The sequence below is a fragment of the Channa argus genome, chromosome 21, assembly GCF_033026475.1.
Source record: "Channa argus isolate prfri chromosome 21, Channa argus male v1.0, whole genome shotgun sequence".
Lineage (NCBI taxonomy): Eukaryota > Metazoa > Chordata > Actinopteri > Anabantiformes > Channidae > Channa > Channa argus.
In genome coordinates, this window is record NC_090217.1 from 16,800,059 (window position 1) to 16,821,533 (window position 21,475).

The 21,475-nt window shown below is 41.8% G+C and overlaps 4 protein-coding genes across 4 annotated transcripts; 1 reads left to right on the top strand and 3 right to left on the bottom strand.

Moving 5' to 3' along the window:
• Window positions 1-1,521: 1,521 nt before the first annotated feature.
• Window positions 1,522-3,093, bottom strand: LOC137106924 (tubulin alpha-1B chain-like). The gene is made up of 3 exons (XM_067491001.1): window positions 2,875-3,093; window positions 2,624-2,772; window positions 1,522-2,514 (listed from the first exon to the last, which is right to left on the bottom strand). The coding sequence occupies exons 1-3, from the start codon at window positions 2,993-2,995 to the stop codon at window positions 1,537-1,539; spliced, it is 1,248 nt and encodes a 415-aa protein (XP_067347102.1). The 5' UTR covers window positions 2,996-3,093; the 3' UTR covers window positions 1,522-1,536.
• A 3,584-nt stretch (window positions 3,094-6,677) lies between these two features.
• On the bottom strand, window positions 6,678-10,846 carry LOC137106617 (tubulin alpha-1B chain-like). The gene is made up of 4 exons (XM_067490176.1): window positions 10,468-10,846; window positions 8,214-8,436; window positions 7,953-8,101; window positions 6,678-7,853 (listed from the first exon to the last, which is right to left on the bottom strand). Exons 2-4 carry the CDS (start codon window positions 8,332-8,334, stop codon window positions 6,876-6,878), a joined length of 1,248 nt encoding a protein of 415 aa, XP_067346277.1. The 5' UTR covers window positions 8,335-8,436; window positions 10,468-10,846; the 3' UTR covers window positions 6,678-6,875.
• Window positions 10,847-11,807: 961 nt separating this feature from the next.
• On the bottom strand, window positions 11,808-12,788 carry LOC137106618 (tubulin alpha-1B chain-like). The gene has a single exon (XM_067490177.1). The coding sequence runs from the start codon at window positions 12,714-12,716 to the stop codon at window positions 11,823-11,825; it is 894 nt and encodes a 297-aa protein (XP_067346278.1). The 5' UTR covers window positions 12,717-12,788; the 3' UTR covers window positions 11,808-11,822.
• Window positions 12,789-19,477: 6,689 nt separating this feature from the next.
• Window positions 19,478-21,031, top strand: LOC137106619 (tubulin alpha-1B chain-like). Its single transcript, XM_067490179.1, has 3 exons — window positions 19,478-19,698; window positions 19,811-19,959; window positions 20,033-21,031. Exons 1-3 carry the CDS (start codon window positions 19,578-19,580, stop codon window positions 21,008-21,010), a joined length of 1,248 nt encoding a protein of 415 aa, XP_067346280.1. The 5' UTR covers window positions 19,478-19,577; the 3' UTR covers window positions 21,011-21,031.
• The last annotated feature ends 444 nt before the right edge of the window (window positions 21,032-21,475 follow it).

Sequence of the window (21,475 nt, forward strand, 5' to 3'; positions counted from 1 at the left end):
CACTCTGGTATTGTGAGTAACGGCTTCCTATTGACTCTCTGTTGTCACATGAAGGACTTAGGATTATAAGTACTGTTGTCTGCCCATGAAGAATCAAGATTATCATGAGCCCTTGTCATCACGTTATGTCTATGCTTTAATCATGTGCCATGTAATTATCTACCTCTCAGATGAGGGTCCATCACATGTTCAACTATTCTATGGTAACCTGTGTCAAGAACTTCTCCAGTAATACCAAGTAAACATTCACTAAAGGATTCTCATGTATGCCAATGTTATGAACTGAGCAAGTCCATGTCTGGGACAGCCGGTCAAAGGCAGGTCACGTCTGTGGTAGCGGAAGCCCTCCGGGGGCCGGCGTCTGTGTCAGAAGACCTTCGGGGGCCAGGCAGGATGGCTTAAACCACCAATGGAGGATCAGATGCTTCACCTGAAGGGACGTCGGCTGACCCAGGAACAGGGACTGTTGCTGCGCTGGTCAGCTGGGAAACAGGAACAATGGATGTGATGGCAACCTCTAGAAGAGGGGTCAGGAACAAGATCAGAACCAGGGCAGACGGCGGCCGACCCGGAGACATGAAAAGGGTCAGGAACAGGGGCCAGACGAGGCATCGACAGACCAGAACGCAAAACTACAGCCAAACCTCAGACCAAGATGCAGGTAACAGAAGTCCACATGAACAGAGTCAAGAGTCCAAAAACCATGAGACAGGTAAACTGGAAAACTGGGTGTTGCATGGATAACAAAGACGATGATCTGACGGGGAAAAAGGGGAGAGCTGGGTTTAAGAAGGCAGGAGAACAGGTGAAAACAATTGTGAGCGATGATGAAGGGTAAAGCTGGATGACATGAACAGGAAGTGGAGTAAAATTGCTACAAAGCAAAAGTCTATGGGGCCAGATCATGACAAAAACTATGCTTTCTGTAATTTTTTACATTTTTCTTACTAGGTTATTTTTTTAGAGGTCTGAGGAAATAAACAATATATTTTGGGGGCTGATAATGAAAGTTGAATTTACCCTATGTTCTGTTGTGGCTGCTAATTTTACTGGTCTTAGCAGGTGCACAGCTGATTCAGCAGGTCTAGCAGCTGCTACAAGTGTGAATAAGACGTCTGTAAATTAAAGCTCATGACTAAATAAAGCCTTGGTGATTTTTAACTACAAACCATAATAAAGATTTAAAAGTAAAAAATTCTAGTACTAAACGCCAATATTAAAGATGCACAAAAGTTGATTCTGTAAGGATATTTATGTATAGTAATCTAACATCAACCATCTTAATCTGCATTTATCAGATTGTTTAAGATTCTGATTTTTTAGGGTTTTTAAGTGGAATCATTGTAAACTACTAATCATTTAATAAATATATGGAAAGAAACACACGAATTAAAAGACAAGTTCAAAAATTACAGGAAATTTATTTTGAACAGAACAAGGTGACATTTTACTTTTGAAATGCCTTTTATTTCTTTTGGGAAAGTATTTAAGAGTGAAAAGAATCATTCATTTCCCTTTTAGTGCCTTTCTCTCCCTTCAGTATTCTTCTCCTTCCTCTCCCTCACCCTCAATGAAGTCGGCTTCAACCTCCTCATAGTCCTTCTCCAGAGCTGCCATGTCCTCTCTGGCCTCTGAGAACTCTCCCTCCTCCATACCCTCACCCACATACCAGTGAACTAAGGCGCGCTTAGCGTACATCAGATCAAACTTGTGGTCAAGCCGAGCCCAGGCCTCTGCAATAGCAGTGGTGTTGCTCAGCATGCACAGAGCCCTCTGGACCTTGGCCAGGTCTCCACCAGGAACCACAGTGGGGGCCTGGAAGTTGATGCCAACCTTAAAACCAGTGGGACACCAGTCCACAAACTGGATGGTGCGCTTGGTTTTGATGGTGGCAATGGCAGCATTCACATCTTTGGGCACCACATCACCACGGTACAAAAGGCAGCAGGCCATGTACTTGCCGTGGCGAGGGTCACACTTGACCATCTGATTGGCTGGCTCAAAGCAGGCATTTGTGATCTCAGCTACTGAAAGCTGCTCATGGTAAGCTTTCTCAGCAGAGATGACAGGGGCGTAGGTGGCTAGAGGGAAGTGGATACGAGGATATGGCACCAAGTTGGTCTGGAACTCTGTCAGATCAACATTGAGGGCACCATCAAAACGAAGGGAAGCAGTGATGGAGGACACAATCTGACTCATCAACCTGTTCAGGTTAGTGTAGGTAGGACGCTCGATGTCGAGGTTCCTACGGCAGATGTCATAAAGTGCCTCGTTATCCACCATGAAAGCACAGTCAGAGTGCTCCAGGGTGCTGTGGGTGGTCAGGATGGAGTTGTAGGGCTCCACCACAGCGGAGGAAACCTGGGGAGCAGGGTAGATGGAGAACTCCAGCTTGGACTTCTTGCCATAGTCAACAGAGAGACGCTCCATCAACAGGGAGGTGAAACCGGAGCCGGTGCCACCTCCAAAGCTGTGGAAAACCAGGAAACCCTGAAGACCAGTGCACTGGTCAGCCTGAGGACAGAGGGGGGGACACAGTCAGCAAGTGAGAAATAGTGCATTAGGATTTAGTCCAATATTTTAAGTCCAACTTCAAAAATGAACTCCTCCTGAAGTTGCCCACCAGTTTGCGGATCCTGTCTAGAACCACGTCAATGATCTCTTTGCCGATGGTGTAGTGTCCACGGGCGTAGTTGTTGGCAGCATCCTCTTTACCAGTGATCAGCTGCTCAGGGTGGAACAGCTGGCGGTAGGTCCCAGTGCGAACCTCATCTGAAGAAGAAAAAACACACAGAATCATTGTTTTGAACCAGTTTTAACCTGTTTCATGTTCATTTTGCCTAAATTCATGTTCAGCTAAGTGATTCCACTCACCGATGACAGTGGGCTCCAGGTCCACAAAAACTGCTCTGGGGACATGCTTTCCAGCTCCAGTCTCACTGAAGAAGGTGTTGAAGGAATCGTCTCCTCCTCCGATGGTCTTGTCACTGGGCATCTGTCCATCCGGCTGGATCCCATGTTCCAGGCAGTAGAGCTCCCAGCAGGCATTGCCAATCTGGACACCAGCCTGACCGACGTGGACCGAGATACACTCACACTGCAGCAGAACAAATTAAGTATATAGAAAAAGCATTTTCAAAAAGAAAATGCACTGTGAATGCTTCCGCTTTGAAAGGATTTTCCAAGTAAAGCTGAAAAAAGTGTTTTTGCTGAAACAGAATTCTCCTTATATATTGGTTAGGCAAACTTCAAAGCCAGTTAATCCTAAAATCTCCAAAAGCAAAAACTACAAAGGCAATTTGTGATGATGTCATCAAAGCGATCATTTCTAAAAGTATAAAAGTTTAAAAATCTTAAAAAGTATAAACGATATTTAAAAAGCCATATACATGCATTAATGTCCTTTATAAGATGAACGTTTTGAAGTTTAAAAATTGTTTCTAGCTGAAAGTATGCCGAAGTAGGTATGTGCCAAAACTGTACTGAAGACATAATACTATTAATAATCATATATAAATAAAGATTAGAATATACTGTGAATGCTTAGACAAGTTAGGTTATGTACTGAATGTAGTAGAAAGACTTGCATTTAAGTTGAACAGAGAGAAATGTAACTTAGCACAACCATTTGTGATAATGTTTTCCTAGTTTGATATTTGTAAAATCTGAACAAGCACCACACACACACCACTTAAAATTTTTAGGCAATTAATACATCTAAAAGATGCTTTCATTAAAACATTAACTCTTTTGCTCTAAAGTATCTTAATGAGTATTAGTTATTATGCAGTTACCATTTTACTTGCAGTAGAAATCCCGTTTGCAGGAGCAACAACCAATCAGTGTTAGTCTGGTTAACCCTCCACTAGTTTTAATGCAGAGTCAACATTCAATTGGTGCACTGGGTTTTGTTTGTAATTGTGTTGCTATGTGACAAGCTGTTTACTATGGCAACAGATGACAGATGTTGAAATTCATTCAAATCCTTAACCTATTAAGCTCTGAGACTATGGCATATTAAAAAGTTGATCTGGACAATAACTAACTTGGATAAATTTGTTGTTTGGGGAGTAATGTCGGTTATGTCATCAGGGGGCAACTTAGCAGTGTCCATTACTAGCATTAATTTTTAATGCTTTGCATCATTAAACCTAAATCTCCAAAAGTCATTAGAAATGATTAACCATCTTAAAATGATTTTTTAAAAATGTATTGTTACAGCTGGAGCAGCCTAAAACTGCTGCGTGGTTTATGCTGGTGTACTGTCAGTTGGGGGACATATCCCATACGAACTTTACACTGAATGTCAACCCCCCGCGGTAAACATAGAGCCTCCTTGTTACTGCCCCCTAAAGCTGTTCTGATCCACCAGGGGTAGCGGTGATTTGTTTTAAGATACTGCAGAGTGTGATGGTCTGAACTTCCTGTCAGGTCAGAAACCCTCAGTCTTTAGTCAGTGAATTGCATTGTGAACATTAACTACATATGAGTCGAGGTTCAGGTTCGTGTGTGTTTAACCGTGGGGTTCACACCACAAGCAGAGCAGAGGTCTCTCTTTCTCTATGTCACAAACAGCAGCAGCGGGATGCAGAAACCCGAGGAAGAAAGAGGAAGAAAAGAGCTCAGTGCATCGGGGGGTGGGTCCCCCAGCAGTCTAAGCCTATAGCAGCATGACTATAACTAAGTATATGCTTTATTAAAGAGGAAGGTTTTGAGCCTAGACTTAAAAGTAGAGAGGGTGTCTGCTTCCCAAATCTGAACTGGGAGCTGGTTCCACAGGAGAGGAGCTTGATAGCTAAAGGCTCTGCCTCCCATTCTACTTTTGGAAATTCTGGGAACCACAAGTAGGTCTGTATTCTGAGATCAAAGTGGTCTACTGGGATGATATGGTGCTATGAGGTCTTTTAGATAGGATGGACTCTGACCATTCAGAGCTTTATATGTAAGAAGCAGAGTTTTAAATTCTATTCTAGATTTAATGGGAAGCCAATGGACAGAAGCTAGTGAAGGTGAAATATGATCTCTCTTGCTAGTTCCAGTCAGCACTCTTGCTGCAGCATTTTGGATTAATTGCAGGCTCTTTAGGGAGTTACTGGGGCATCCTGAAAGTAGGGAATTACAGTAGTCCAACCTAGAGGTAACAAATGCATGGACCAGTTTTTCAGCATCACTTTGAGACAGGATGCTCCTAAAATTGGCAATGTTCTGTAGGTGGAAGAAGCCTGTTCAATTTTGTCTGAGTTTACAAGTAAAAAATTGTGGGACAACCAGGCCTTTATGTCTTGTAGGCTTGAAGCTTTATTAACTGATTATTTTCTTCTGGTTCCATAGATAAATATAGCTGGGTATCATCAGCATAGCAGTGGAAATTTATGGAGTGTTTTCTAATAATGTTGCCTAAAGGAGACATATATAAAGTAAAAAGTATTGGTCCTAACACAGAGCCTTGTGGAACTCCATAGCTAACCTTTGTGTGCATGGAGGATTCATCATTAACATGAACAAATTGAAATCTATCAGACAGATAAGATTTAAACCAACCTAGTGCAGTTCCTTTAATCCCAATTTCATGTTCCAGTCTCTGTAATAAAATGTTATGATCAATGGTATCAAATGCAGCACTAAGATCTAACAGAACAAGTATAGAGATGAGTCTTTCAAGGGTTTTTGCTATTAAATGATGTGATGGAGATGTGTAGGTGGTAGTGACATCCTTACAATTTCAACATCTGTAATAATTTGGCGTAAATGAATAAAAGGGACACTTCAGATCAGTGGCGGTACCTTGGATTTGCATAAAAGAGGCTTAAATGGGGGGCGGTTGCTTTGAAACGTATACAAACCCAAGCAGGCAACAGGAGGCTGCTGATAAAAAGCTGAGAACTGCGTAACATTCAGGTGACACCTCCCTCACAGGCAGCTGAGGTCAGTAGTTGTGAGCCGCTCAATCTGTATAAGATTTGTTCAACTATTGCTCGTTTGTGCTGTGATTCGTGATAAAAATAGGATTTGAAGAATGTGTATTAAATGAGAATCCACCTGGAGCAGTTTAAAAAAAAAAAACTTTCATGGCATGACTGTACTGTACGCTGTACTCATTCTGTCCAAGTACCTGTTTATCTACAGAATCTTCTTTTAAATTACATTTAGTAGTAATAATATATAGCTCAAACCCTTTGGTGTCAAAGGTATAAAGATATTTAAAAAACTCTACACAAGCAACAATGTCACAAGCAATAAAGATGATCGTTATGAAGTTTGTGTGTAATGACACGTGTAATAACAGGCCAAATCATGGGTCTGTCTTCATGACATGTTAACTCACTGGGTTGAGGATCCGTGTAAGAGCTCTGTTGCAGTAACATCCACACATTTTACTTTCAACGTTAACTTGGTGTTTTTAACTACACACCATAATACAAATTAGTAAAAAAAGTAAAACACTAGTAACAAAGATTCCTTTTCTGCAAAAGTTGATTCTGTAAGGATATTTATGTATATTAATCTAACTGCTACCATCTTAATCTGCATTTATCAGATTGCTCAAGATTCTGATTTTTAAGGCTTTAAAAGTGGAATCATTCTCAACTACTAATCATTTATTAAATATATGTAAAGAAACACACGAATTAAAAGTTCAAATATTACAAGAAATTTATTTTGAACAGAACAGGGTGACATTTCATTTTTGGATTTCATTGTGTAAATAAAGCCAGATAGACAAATATTTTTGATATGCCTTTTAAAAAACTAATTTTAAGCAATTATTTTCTATTTCTATTTTAACTGCCCAAACAGTAGACAGATGATTTTTTGGGAAAGTATTTAAGAGTGAAAAGAATCATTCATTTCCCTTTTAGTGCCTTTCTGTCCCTTCAGTATTCTTCTCCTTCCTCTCCCTCCCCCTCAATGGAGTCGGCTCCAACCTCCTCATAGTCCTTCTCCAGAGCTGCCATGTCCTCTCTGGCCTCTGAGAACTCTCCCTCCTCCATACCCTCACCCACATACCAGTGAACGAAGGCGCGCTTAGCGTACATCAGATCAAACTTGTGGTCAAGCCGAGCCCAGGCCTCTGCAATAGCAGTGGTGTTGCTCAGCATGCACAGAGCCCTCTGGACCTTGGCCAGGTCTCCACCAGGAACCACAGTGGGGGCCTGGAAGTTGATGCCAACCTTAAAACCAGTGGGACACCAGTCCACAAACTGGATGGTGCGCTTGGTTTTGATGGTGGCAATGGCAGCATTCACATCTTTGGGCACCACATCACCACGGTACAAAAGGCAGCAGGCCATGTACTTGCCGTGGCGAGGGTCACACTTGACCATCTGATTGGCTGGCTCAAAGCAGGCATTTGTGATCTCAGCTACTGAAAGCTGCTCATGGTAAGCTTTCTCAGCAGAGATGACAGGGGCGTAGGTAGCCAGAGGGAAGTGGATACGAGGATATGGCACCAAGTTGGTCTGGAACTCTGTCAGATCAACATTGAGGGCACCATCAAAACGAAGGGAAGCAGTAATTGAGGAAACAATCTGGCTGATTAACCTGTTCAGGTTGGTGTAGGTAGGACGCTCGATGTCGAGGTTCCTACGGCAGATGTCATAAAGTGCCTCGTTATCCACCATGAAAGCACAGTCAGAGTGCTCCAGGGTGCTGTGGGTGGTCAGGATGGAGTTGTAGGGCTCCACCACAGCGGTGGAAACCTGGGGAGCAGGGTAGATGGAGAACTCCAGCTTGGACTTCTTGCCATAGTCGACAGAGAGACGCTCCATCAACAGGGAGGTGAAACCGGAGCCGGTGCCACCTCCAAAGCTGTGGAAAACCAGGAAGCCCTGAAGACCAGTGCACTGGTCAGCCTGAGGACAGAAGGGGGGACGCAGTCAGCAAGTGAGAAATACTGAGTTACAATTTAGTTAGTCCAACTATAAAAATGAACTCCTCCTGAAGTTGCCCACCAGTTTGCGGATCCTGTCCAGAACCAGGTCAATGATCTCTTTGCCGATGGTGTAGTGTCCACGGGCGTAGTTGTTGGCCGCATCCTCTTTACCAGTGATCAGCTGCTCAGGGTGGAACAGCTGGCGGTAGGTCCCAGTGCGAACCTCATCTGAGGAAGAAAAAACACACAGAATCATTGTTTTGAACCAGTTTTAACCAGTTTCATGTGCTTCACTTACTTTTTTGCCTAAATTCATGTTCAGCTAAGTGATTCCACTCACCGATGACAGTGGGCTCCAGGTCCACAAAAATAGCTCTGGGGACATGCTTTCCAGCTCCCGTCTCACTGAAGAAGGTGTTGAAGGAATCGTCTCCTCCTCCGATGGTCTTGTCACTGGGCATCTGTCCATCCGGCTGGATCCCATGTTCCAGGCAGTACAGCTCCCAGCAGGCATTGCCAATCTGGACACCAGCCTGACCCACGTGAATGGAGATACACTCTCGCTGCAGGGAAAAAAAAAAAGAATATCTCAGCGCTAAAAGGATTTGAGGATTTTTTTGGAATGTAAAATCCTATAATATAATATATAATCCTATAATAATATAAAATGTAAAAAAAAAAGTAGCAAATAAGCACAATTGAAGGTTAACTGTTTGAGTAAATTAGTAACATGAAATAGTAATAGCTGATTATTTCAAAACATCAGGTCAAAGTATCAGATAGAAGCTGAAAAAAGCTTAACTGTTTTTGCTGAAATAGCTTAAACAGAATGTTGCTTCCTTTTATACTTGGTTCAGCAAACTCCAAAGGCAAAAATCTCAAAGCCACTTTTGTGACGCCAGTGAGGTCATCAAAGCAATAATTTTTAAAAATGATAAAATAACAATCTTAAAATGTATAAACGATATTTAAAAAGCCGTACACATGCATTAATGTCTTTTAAAAGATGAACATTTTAAAGTTTGAACAGTGTTTCTAGCTTAAAGGTTGCTGAAGTAGTTCCGCACCAAAACTTAAGGGAAGACAAAAGTAATAACAATAGTTATAATGATCATAATCATAATAAAGTTTAGAATAACATATACTGTGAATGATTAGACAAGTGAGGTTATCTACTGCATGTAGTAGAAAGACTCACATTTAAGCTGAACAGAGTGACATGTAAGTAAAATCATTATGTGATAGTGTTTTTCTAGTTTTATATTTGTAAAAACACAAAACTTCTAATCATTAGGCAATACATCTAAAAGATGCATCCATTAAAACATTATTAAGTCTCTTGCTCCAAAGTAACTTAATCTGTAGTAGCTATTACGCAGTTACCATTTTACTCGCAGTAGAAATCCGGTTTGCAGGAGCAACAACAGGAGCAACAACCAATCAGTGTTAGTCTGGTTAACCCTCCACTAGTTTTAATGCAGAGTCAACTTAATTGGTGCACTGTGTTTTGTTTGCAACTGTGTTGCTATGCGACAAGCTGTTCACCGTGGCAACGGATGACTTTGTTGAAATTCATTCAAAGCCTTAAACTATTAACCTGAGACTCTGGCATATTAAAAATCTGATCTGGACAATAACTAACTTGGATAAATGTAAAACAGCCATGTTGTTTGGGGAGTAATGCACCATATAACTTAATTTTCCAAAACTCATTAGAAATGATTAACCATCTTAAAATGATTTTCGTTTTTATTTATAAAGTCTTGTTCTTTCTCCTCCACCCACTGCCACCAGCAGCACCTTTTTGTTCAACTATTGCTCGTTTGTGCTGTGATTTGTGCAGTAGCCACGGAATATAAAGTAAAAATAGGATTTGAAGAATTTGTATTAAATGAGAATCCCTGGTATTCACCTACAAAATAAAAAAACAACAACTTTCTCTCAAAACTTAAACACAAATCCAAAACTTCAAGTAACATTCCCAATACCGATAAGAGATTAATTATTAATGTTTCCTATTAGAAAGTTGAAATGGTTGTTCTGCTGGCTTTGAGTGATAAACAGTGTTAAAATACAATGAGTGCAGTCACTTAATGAATGGAAATTTTAATAACAAAAGCTCTGTGTTCAGTCATTATCAAACATTTTATTCATTTAATTTTTCAATGGCACATTCACATTAAATGCTTTCAGGTCTGCAGTAAGATCAACAGTAACCTGTTTTCTAACTGGACACACACACACACACACACACACACACACACACACACACACACACACACACACACACACACACACACACCGACTTTTGACGTGTAATACATTGGACAGATGAATTGATAAATGATGAAATGACACGTGTAGAACACAAACACTTAAACATAGCTCAAAACCTTTGTGCTGCCCACATGTTTTTTTGGCTTGCGAGCTACTTATAAAATGATCTACCTGTAATAATAATACAAAACATATATTTATTTATGAATATATTGAGAGTTCGTTATATGCACAATATATGTTGGTGTCGCTTGCATATCTACGTGAACCCGTATTGCACAATACAACTCTGTACATTTTTTTCCCCATTATCTTACTCTGATTACTTGCACTGACTAGAATTAGCCAGGGATGCGTAGTCCGGACAGCAGCTGCTGATAACCAGCCTCAAGCTGACATTTTAGCTCCGTCACCCTCCTTCTCAGTTCGCTTTTCGGAGGGAAGTCAGTGTCGTAGTTTTTCTGAACAGTCCGAAAATGCCGCTCCACATTTCCCCTTCTTTCGGTGTAGCGATGACCGGACTTGGCAGACGAGGCAAACAAACGCACTTCGAAAAATGACATAGTGAAACAAAGTCCACCTCCAACTCCGTGTGGAAGGGTCCAGCTCCCCCCACTCATTTTTATACCCTTTTTTTTTTTAACTTTAAAGAAATAAATCGGAGGCTATCTCGCTAGCTTGCTAGCGTTTTGCAGCGCTTGGCGCCGTCGTATGTATGCGCATGCGCGGTGACCCATGTGTCAGAAAAGGTCAGATGTCAGACTGGCTGCCCTGTACGTCAATCAAGTCACAAATTTCATAGCGAAGACGAATGATGGGCTGACGTCTACTTTGTTAATTCCGTGCGATCTACCCACACTATCTTTGCGATCCACTTATTGGGCACCAATGGGAGATATTTTAAAAACTGTACACAAGCAACAATGTCACAAGCAATAAAGATGATCATTTTTAAGTTTATGTTTAACGAATTGTGTAATAACAGGCCAAATCATGGGTCTGTCTTCATGACATGTTTACTCACTGGGTTGAGGATCCGTGTAAGAGCTCTGTTGTAGTAAGATCCACACATTTTACTTTCAACGTTAAACATGTAAAAGACTATATTGCATAGCTTAAGCTTTGGTATTAAAGGCTCATGACTAAATAAAGCCTTGGTGTTTTTAACTACAAACCATAATAAAGATTTCAAAGTAAAAATAACTAGTACTAAACACTAGTATTAAAGATGTATTCTCTGCAAAAGTGGATTCTGTAAGGATATTTATGGATAGTGATCTAACATCTACCATCTTAATCTGCATTTATCAGATTGTTCAAGATTCTGATTTTTAAGGCTTTGAAAGTGGAATCATTCACAACTACTAATCATTTAATATATATATACTGTATGGTTAGAAACACACAAATGAAAAGACAAGTTCAAATATTACAAGAAATTTATTTTGAACAGAACAGGGTGACATTTCATTTTTGGATTTCATTGTGTAAATGAAGCCAAACTTATATTTGATAGACACATATTTTTGAAATGCCTGTTAAAAATGGATTATAAGCAAAGTGTTTTCTATTTCTATTTCCACTGCCCAAACAATAACCAGACATTTCTTTTGGGAAAGTATTTAAGAGTGAAAAGAATCATTCATTTCCTGTTTACTAACTTTCTCTCCCTTCAGTATTCTTCTCCTTCCTCTCCCTCCCCCTCAATGGAGTCGGCTCCAACCTCCTCATAGTCCTTCTCCAGAGCTGCCATGTCCTCTCTGGCCTCTGAGAACTCTCCCTCCTCCATACCCTCACCCACATACCAGTGAACGAAGGCGCGCTTAGCGTACATCAGATCAAACTTGTGGTCAAGCCGAGCCCAGGCCTCTGCAATAGCAGTGGTGTTGCTCAGCATGCACAGAGCCCTCTGGACCTTGGCCAGGTCTCCACCAGGAACCACAGTGGGGGCCTGGAAGTTGATGCCAACCTTAAAACCAGTGGGACACCAGTCCACAAACTGGATGGTGCGCTTGGTTTTGATGGTGGCAATGGCAGCATTCACATCTTTGGGCACCACATCACCACGGTACAAAAGGCAGCAGGCCATGTACTTGCCGTGGCGAGGGTCACACTTGACCATCTGATTGGCTGGCTCAAAGCAGGCATTTGTGATCTCAGCTACTGAAAGCTGCTCATGGTAAGCTTTCTCAGCAGAGATGACAGGGGCGTAGGTAGCCAGAGGGAAGTGGATACGAGGATATGGCACCAAGTTGGTCTGGAACTCTGTCAGATCAACATTGAGGGCACCATCAAAACGAAGGGAAGCAGTGATGGAGGACACAATCTGACTCATCAACCTGTTCAGGTTGGTGTAGGTAGGACGCTCGATGTCGAGGTTCCTACGGCAGATGTCATAAATGGCCTCGTTATCCACCATGAAAGCACAGTCAGAGTGTTCCAGGGTGCTGTGGGTGGTCAGGATGGAGTTGTAGGGCTCCACCACAGCGGTGGAAACCTGGGGAGCAGGGTAGATGGAGAACTCCAGCTTGGACTTCTTGCCATAGTCGACAGAGAGACGCTCCATCAACAGGGAGGTGAAACCGGAGCCGGTGCCACCTCCAAAGCTGTGGAAAACCAGGAAGCCCTGAAGACCAGTGCACTGGTCAGCCTGAGGACAGAAGGGATAGTGCATTAGGTTTTAGTCTAATATTTTAAGTCCAACTCCTCCTGAAGTTGCCCACCAGTTTCCGGATCCTGTCCAGAACCAGGTCAATGATCTCTTTGCCGATGGTGTAGTGTCCACGGGCGTAGTTGTTGGCCGCATCCTCTTTACCAGTGATCAGCTGCTCAGGGTGGAACAGCTGGCGGTAGGTCCCAGTGCGAACCTCATCTGAGGAAGAAAAAACACACAGAATCATTGTTTTGAACCAGTTTTAACCAGTTTCATGTGCTTCACTTACTTTTTTGCCTAAATTCATGTTCAGCTAAGTGATTCCACTCACCGATGACAGTGGGCTCCAGGTCCACAAAAACTGCTCTGGGGACATGCTTTCCAGCTCCCGTCTCACTGAAGAAGGTGTTGAAGGAATCGTCTCCTCCTCCGATGGTCTTGTCACTGGGCATCTGTCCATCCGGCTGGATCCCATGTTCCAGGCAGTAAAGCTCCCAGCAGGCATTGCCAATCTGGACACCAGCCTGACCCACGTGGACCGAGATACACTCACGCTGCAGGGAAAAAAAACGTTTTGCATTGCCAAAAATAAAATGCACTTTGTTGAATGCTTCAGCAATGAAAGGATTTTCCAAGTAAAGCTCAAAAAAGCTGAACTGTTTTTGGTGAGAGCTGAAATGTTTGCTTTTGCTAAAAGCTGAATTGAAGATGAGCTGTTTAAAAAATAGCTGAAAGTTTTGGTTTTGCTAAATTAGCTGAAATGTTTAATATAAAAATGTAAAGAAATTTGAAAAAAGTAGAAAATAAGCAGAATTGAAGGTTAACTGAATAGATTTAACATGGAGCAGTAGTATAAAAACTGTAGAAATGTAATAATTCAGTGCAAAGTTTAAGTCAAACACCTGACAAAAAGTAGAATTTATAAACTACTCTAATCAGTTCAAAACATGATCATATTAAAGTTAAAATCTTACAAGGTCAAAGTATCAGATATAAGCTGCAAAAAGCTGAACTGTTTTTCCTGAAAAGCTGAAACAGAATGTCGCTTCCTTATATCCTGGTTAGGCAAACTACAAAGCCAGTTAGCCTTAAAAACACCAAAGGCAAAAACTTCAAAGGCAAAATTGTGACGTCAGTGAGGACGTCGTCAAGTGTAAAAATCTTAGTATAAATTTTTTTTTATATTTAAAAAGCCGTATACATGCATTAATATCTTTTATAAGATGAAGGTTTTGAAGTTTGAACAGTGTTTCTAGCTGAAAGGTTGCTGAAGTAGTTAAGCGCCAAAACTGTACGGAAGATGGAAGCCATAACCATAATACTAGTAATCATATTCATAATAAAGATTAGAAAAACATACACTGTGAATGCTTAGACAAGTGAGGTTATCTACATCATGCAGTAAACTGAACAGAGAGAAATGTAACTTAGCACAACCACTATGTGAGAATGTTTTCCTAGTTTTACATTTGTAAACTCTGAACAAGCCCCACACACACACAACACACACACAACTTCTAATTTTTAGGCAATAATACATCTAAAAGATGCATCCAATAAAACATATTAAGTCTTTTGCTCTAAAGTATCTTAATGAGTAGTAGTTATTATGCAGTTACCATTTTACTCGCAGTAGAAATCCGGTTTGCAGGAGCAACAACCAATCAGTGTTAGTCTGGTTAACCCTCCACTAGTCCTAACACCAAGTCAACTTAATTGGTGCACTGGGTTTTGTTTGCAACTGTGTTGCTATGTGACAAGATGTTCACCGTGGCAACGGATGACTTTGTTTAAATTCATTCAAAGCCTTAAACTATTAACCTGAGACTCTGGCATATTAAAAAGTTGATCTGGATAATAACTAACTTGGATAAATGTAAAACAGCCATGTAGTTTGGGGAGTAATGTTGGTTATGTCATCGGGGGGCAACTCAGCAGTGTCCATTACATTAAACCTAAGTCTCCAAAACTCATTAGAAATGATTAACCATCTTAAAATGATTTTTGTTAAAAGTCTTGTTATAGGTTCTTTCACTTCCACCTATTGCCACCAGCAGCACCATTTGTTTAACTGTTTCTCATTTCTGCTGTGATTTGTGCAGTAACCACAGGATATAAAGTAAAAATAGGATTTGTAGAATTTGTATTTAATGAGAATCCCTTGTGTTCGCCTGGAGCAGTTTAAAAAAACTTTCAAGACATGACTATTTCCATAGTCTTACCCACATCTCTGTACTCATTCTGTCCAAAGATCTGTTTATCTACAGAATATTCTTTTGAAATACATTTAGTGGTAATTGAAAAGAAGCAATTTACAGCCTTTCTTCTTTTCCTTTGGGCTGTTTCCCTTTCAGGGGTCGCCACAGCGAATCATGTGCCTCCATCTAACTCTGTCCTCTGCATCCTCTTCATTCACACCAACTAACTTCATGTCCTCCCTCACTACATCCATAAATCTCCTCTTTGCTCTTCCTCTAGACCTCCTGCCTGGCAGCTCCAACCTCAGCATCCTTCTACCGATATATTCACAGTTTCTCCTCTGAACATGTCCAAACCACCTCAATCTGTCCTCTCTGACTTTATCTCCAACACATCTAACATGAGCTGTCCCTCTGATGTCCTCATTCCTGATCCTGTCCATCCTCGTCCCTCCTAAAGAGAACCTCAACATCTTAAGCTCTGCTACCTCCAGCTCTGCCTCCTGTCTTTTCTTCAGTGCCACTGTCTCTAAGCCGAACAACATTGCTGGTCTCACCACCGTCTTGAACATCTTTCCTTTCATTTTCTCTGATACTCTTTTGTCACACAACACACCTGACACTTTTCTCCACCCGTTCCAACCTGCCTGCACTCGCCTCTTCATCTCTTTTCCACACTCTCCATTGCTCTGAACCGTTGACCCTAAGAACTTAAAGTCCTGCACCTTCTTCACCTCTGCTCCCTGTAACCTCACTGTTCCACCTGGGTCCCTCTCATTGACACACATGTATTCTGTCTTACTGCGGCTAAGCTTCATTCCTCTGTTTTCCAGAGCAGACCTCCACCTCTCTAGATTTTCCTCCACCTGCTCCCTGCTCTCACTACAAATCACAATGTCATCTGCAAACATCATAGTCCATGGAGATTCCTGTCTAACCTCATCTGTCAGTCTGTCCATCACCAGAGCAAACAACAAGGGGCTCAGAGCTGATCCTTGATGCAGACCCACCTCCACCTTGAACTCCTCTGTCACACCTACAGCACCTCACCACTGTGTTACAGCTCTCATACATGTCCTGCACCACTCTAACATACTTCTCTGCCGCTCCAGACGTCCTCATACAATACCACAGCTCCTCTCTCTGCACCCTGACATACGCTTTCTCTAAATCTATGAAGACACAATGCAACTCGCTCTGACCTTCTCTGTACTTCTCCATCAGCGTCCTCAAAGCAAATACTGCATCTGTTGGACTCTTTCTAGGCATGAAACCATGTTGCTGCTCACAAATGTTCACCTCTGCCCTTAGCCGAGCTTCCACTACTCTTTCCCACAACTTCATTGTTTGGCTCATCAGCTTTATTCCTCTGTAGTTGCCACAGCTCTGCTCATCTCCCTTGTTCTTAAAAATGGGCATCAGTACACTTCTTCCTCCAGTCGTCAGCATCCTCTCACTCTCCAAGATCTTGTTAAACAAACTAGTCAGACACTCTACTGCCACCTCTCCTAGACACTTCCATACCTCCACAGGTTTGTCATCAGGACCAACTGCCTTTCCACTCTTCATCCTCTTCAACGTCCTCCTCACTTCACTCTTACTTATCTTTGCTACTTCCTGCTCGACACCAGTCACCTCTTCTACTCTTCGTTCCCTTTCATTTTCCTCATTCATCAACTCTTCAAAGTTCTCCTTCCATCTTCCATCACACTCCTGGCACCTGTCAATACATTTCCATCCTTATCTTTAATCACCCTAATCTGCTGCATGTATTTCCCATTCTTTGCCACCTCTACCTTCACCTTATGCTGCATCTCCCTGTACTCCTGTCTACGCTATTCAGTCCTTTCAGTGTCCTACTTTTTATTAGCTAACCTCTTTCTCTGTATACACTCCTGAACGTCCTCGTTCCACCACCAAGTCTCCTTGTTTACTTTCCTCTTTTCAGATGACACACCGAGTATCCTCCTACTTGTCTCCCTGATCACATTAGCTGTAGTGGTCCAGTCATCCAGAAGCACCCCCTGACCACCCAGAGTCTGTCTCAGTTCCATCCTGAAACTACACAAACTACACAACATTCTTCCTTTATCAACTTTCACCACCTTGTCCTCTGCTCTGCCTTTGTCCTCTTCATTTTACACACCACCATCCTGTGTCTGGCTACACTCTCCCCTACCAATGCTTTGCACTCAATGGTGTCTTTCAGATTACAACATCTACATAAGATGTTGTCCACCTGAGTGCTTCTACCTGATGCCTTTCATCAGTTCGAGCCTGTCACCCTGTCTGAGGTTCAGGAGATTGTTGGTCATTTAAAGCCCTTGGGTTCACCTTGTGATGCTTCGTCCCTGGCTTTTTAAAGAGGTTTTCTTTCTTTAGGGCCATCTGTTCTCACGATTGTTTATGGTTGTGTAACCTCTGGGATGGTCCCCAAAAATTTTAAACAGGTCATAGTTCAACCTATTAAGAAACCTGTGCTAGATCAGCATGTTCTTGTTAATGTTGGACTCCAGATTGTGTTTTTTTTGTTATTAAAGGGTTTTAGAGAAAATAGTTTATAGTCAGGTAAAAGCATTTTTAAATGAATGATATTTGACTGTTTCCAATCTGTTTTTAGAATGAAACCGTACTAAGTCTGCTCTTTCGCATGTTTGTTTTTTTGATATTTATGATGTATTGTATACGTTTTATGCTATATTTCTGTTTGGTTTTTAACCTCTATAGCTCTCTCGTCAACCTAGTTGTTTTAAAGCACTTAAATAGTTACAAGTTTCATGTTTGTGGAACAACGGCAGTTGTTTAAATAATAGTTTTATTTATTTTTTCCAAGTGCTTTCACTTTAAAAATGTGCAGGGCTTCTGGTCTCGCAGCGGTGACGGCTGTGAGCAGCTGTAGCCGGTTGCTTGTTGCAATCACACGCATTTTCTTTAGGAAAAGCAACCTTAGGAAAATGCAGATCACTGACAGAAAATCAAAAAGCTACAGAACACTGAGGGTTTCTGACCTGACAGAAAGTTCAGATCATCACACTCTGCAGTATCTTAAAACGAATCACTGCTACACCTGGTGGATCAAACCAGCTTCGTAACCGGATTTTGAGAGCGGTTTAGTGGCATTAACAAGGGGGATCTGTGCTTATTGCATCACCGCGGGGGGTTGACAGTCAGTGTAAAGTCCCCCAACTGAAAGGACACAAGCATGAACCACGCAGCAGTTTTAGACTGCAACACCTGTAACAATAAATTTAAAAATAATTTGAGATGGTTAATCATTTAGGTTTAATGGTGCAAAGCATTAAAAATGAATGCTAGTAATGGACACTGCTGAGTTGCCCCCTGATGACATAACCGACCTTACTCCCAAAACAACATGGCTGATTTACATTTATCCAAGTTAGTTATTGCCCAGATCAACTTTTTAATATGCCAGAGTCTCAGGCTTTGAATGAATTTAAACAAAGTCATCCGTTGCCACGGTGAACATCTTGTCACATAGCAACACAGTTGCAAACAAAACCCAGTGCACCAATTAAGTTGACTTGGTGTTAGGACTAGTGGAGGGTTAACCAGACTAACACTGATTGGTTGTTGCTCCTGCAAACCGGATTTCTACTGCGAGTAAAATGGTAACTGCATAATAACTACTACTCATTAAGATACTTTAGAGCAAAAGACTTAATATGTTTTATTGGATGCATCTTTTAGATGTATTATTGCCTAAAAATTAGAAGTTGTGTGTGTGTTTGTGTGTGTGGGGCTTGTTCAGAGTCTCACATAGTGGTTGTGCTAAGTTACATTCCTCTCTGTTCAGTTTAAATGTAAGTTTTTCCACTGCATGATGTAGATAACCTTTTCTAAGCATTCACAGTAAATGTTTTTCTATCTTTATTATGATTATTTTTATTACTTCCGTACAGTTTTTGTAGTACAGGAACCCTGTTCCAACTTCAAAACGTTCATCTTATAAAGGACATTAATGCATGTATACGGCATTTTTAAATATCATTTATACTTTTTAAGATTTTTACACTTGACGACGTCGTCACTGACGTCACAAAATTACCTTTGAAGTTTTTGCCTTTGGTGTTTTTAAGGTTAAGTGGCTTTGAAGTTTGCCTAACAGGATATAAGGAAGCGACATTCTGTTTCAGCTATTTCACCAAAAACGTTTCAGCTTTTTTCAGCTTATATCTGATACTTTGACATGATGTTTTGAAGTAATCAGAGCAGTTTATAAATTCTACTTCAGGTGTTTGACTTAAGCTTCATACCACTATTTCATGTTACATCTACTCACCTAACCTTGAATTCTGGTTATTTTCTAATTTTTTCTAATTTCTTTACATTTTTATATTAAACATTTAAGCAATTTTTAAATAGTTCTGCTTCAATTCAGCTTTTAGCAAAAGCAAACATTTCAGCTCTCACCAAAAACAGTTTTGGCAATGCAAAACATTTTTTTTCCCTGCAGCGTGAGTGTATCTCGGTCCACGTGGGTCAGGCTGGTGTCCAGATTGGCAATGCCTGCTGGGAGCTTTACTGCCTGGAACATGGGATCCAGCCGGATGGACAGATGCCCAGTGACAAGACCATCGGAGGAGGAGACGATTCCTTCAACACCTTCTTCAGTGAGACGGGAGCTGGAAAGCATGTCCCCAGAGCAGTTTTTGTGGACCTGGAGCCCACTGTCATCGGTGAGTGGAATCACTTAGCTGAACATGAATTTAGGCAAAAAAGTAAGTGAAGCACATGAAACTGGTTAAAACTGGTTCAAAACAATGATTCTGTGTGTTTTTTCTTCCTCAGATGAGGTTCGCACTGGGACCTACCGCCAGCTGTTCCACCCTGAGCAGCTGATCACTGGTAAAGAGGATGCGGCCAACAACTACGCCCGTGGACACTACACCATCGGCAAAGAGATCATTGACCTGGTTCTGGACAGGATCCGGAAACTGGTGGGCAACTTCAGGAGGAGTTGGACTTAAAATATTAGACTAAAACCTAATGCACTATCCCTTCTGTCCTCAGGCTGACCAGTGCACTGGTCTTCAGGGCTTCCTGGTTTTCCACAGCTTTGGAGGTGGCACCGGCTCCGGTTTCACCTCCCTGTTGATGGAGCGTCTCTCTGTCGACTATGGCAAGAAGTCCAAGCTGGAGTTCTCCATCTACCCTGCTCCCCAGGTTTCCACCGCTGTGGTGGAGCCCTACAACTCCATCCTGACCACCCACAGCACCCTGGAGCACTCTGACTGTGCTTTCATGGTGGATAACGAGGCCATTTATGACATCTGCCGTAGGAACCTCGACATCGAGCGTCCTACCTACACCAACCTGAACAGGTTGATGAGTCAGATTGTGTCCTCCATCACTGCTTCCCTTCGTTTTGATGGTGCCCTCAATGTTGATCTGACAGAGTTCCAGACCAACTTGGTGCCATATCCTCGTATCCACTTCCCTCTAGCCACCTACGCCCCTGTCATCTCTGCTGAGAAAGCTTACCATGAGCAGCTTTCAGTAGCTGAGATCACAAATGCCTGCTTTGAGCCAGCCAATCAGATGGTCAAGTGTGACCCTCGCCACGGCAAGTACATGGCCTGCTGCCTTTTGTACCGTGGTGATGTGGTGCCCAAAGATGTGAATGCTGCCATTGCCACCATCAAAACCAAGCGCACCATCCAGTTTGTGGACTGGTGTCCCACTGGTTTTAAGGTTGGCATCAACTTCCAGGCCCCCACTGTGGTTCCTGGTGGAGACCTGGCCAAGGTCCAGAGGGCTCTGTGCATGCTGAGCAACACCACTGCTATTGCAGAGGCCTGGGCTCGGCTTGACCACAAGTTTGATCTGATGTACGCTAAGCGCGCCTTCGTTCACTGGTATGTGGGTGAGGGTATGGAGGAGGGAGAGTTCTCAGAGGCCAGAGAGGACATGGCAGCTCTGGAGAAGGACTATGAGGAGGTAGGAGCCGACTCCATTGAGGGGGAGGGAGAGGAAGGAGAAGAATACTGAAGGGACAGAAAGGCACTAAAAGGGAAATGAATGATTCTTTTCACTCTTAAATACTTTCCCAAAAGAAATGTCTGTCTATTGTTTGGGCAGTGGAAATAGAAATAGAAAACACTTTGCTTATAATCCATTTTTAACAGGCATTTCAAAAATATGTGTCTGTCAAATATAAGTTTGGCTTCATTTACACAATGAAATCCAAAAATGAAATGTCACCCTGTTCTGTTCAAAATAAATTTCCTGTAATATTTGAACTTGTCTTTTCATTTGTGTGTTTCTTTACATATATTTAATAAATGATTAGTAGTTGAGAATGATTCCACTTTCAAAGCTTTAAAAATCAGAATCTTGATCCAAGTTAGTTATAGCCCAGATCAACATTTTAATATGCCAGAGTCTCAGGTTAATAGTTTAATGCTTTGAATGAATTTCAACAAAATCATCCGTATTAAATGAGAATCCCCAGTT

Bases quoted from the DNA above. Each gene is read 5' to 3' on its own strand.
- LOC137106924 (XM_067491001.1), bottom strand. From the start codon at position 2,995: ATGCCCAGTGACAAGACCATCGGAGGAGGAGACGATTCCTTCAACACC. The intron at 2,773-2,874 runs GTGAGTGGAATC...TTTCTTCTTCAG, and splicing joins CCTGGAGCCCACTGTCATCG to ATGAGGTTCGCACTGGGACC. The intron at 2,515-2,623 runs GTGGGCAACTTC...CTCTGTCCTCAG, and splicing joins TAGACAGGATCCGCAAACTG to GCTGACCAGTGCACTGGTCT.
- LOC137106617 (XM_067490176.1), bottom strand. From the start codon at position 8,334: ATGCCCAGTGACAAGACCATCGGAGGAGGAGACGATTCCTTCAACACC. The intron at 8,102-8,213 runs GTGAGTGGAATC...TTTCTTCCTCAG, and splicing joins CCTGGAGCCCACTGTCATCG to ATGAGGTTCGCACTGGGACC. The intron at 7,854-7,952 runs GTGGGCAACTTC...TTCTGTCCTCAG, and splicing joins TGGACAGGATCCGCAAACTG to GCTGACCAGTGCACTGGTCT.
- LOC137106618 (XM_067490177.1), bottom strand. From the start codon at position 12,716: ATGGAGCGTCTCTCTGTCGACTATGGCAAGAAGTCCAAGCTGGAGTTC.
- LOC137106619 (XM_067490179.1), top strand. From the start codon at position 19,578: ATGCCCAGTGACAAGACCATCGGAGGAGGAGACGATTCCTTCAACACC. The intron at 19,699-19,810 runs GTGAGTGGAATC...TTTCTTCCTCAG, and splicing joins CCTGGAGCCCACTGTCATCG to ATGAGGTTCGCACTGGGACC. The intron at 19,960-20,032 runs GTGGGCAACTTC...TTCTGTCCTCAG, and splicing joins TGGACAGGATCCGGAAACTG to GCTGACCAGTGCACTGGTCT.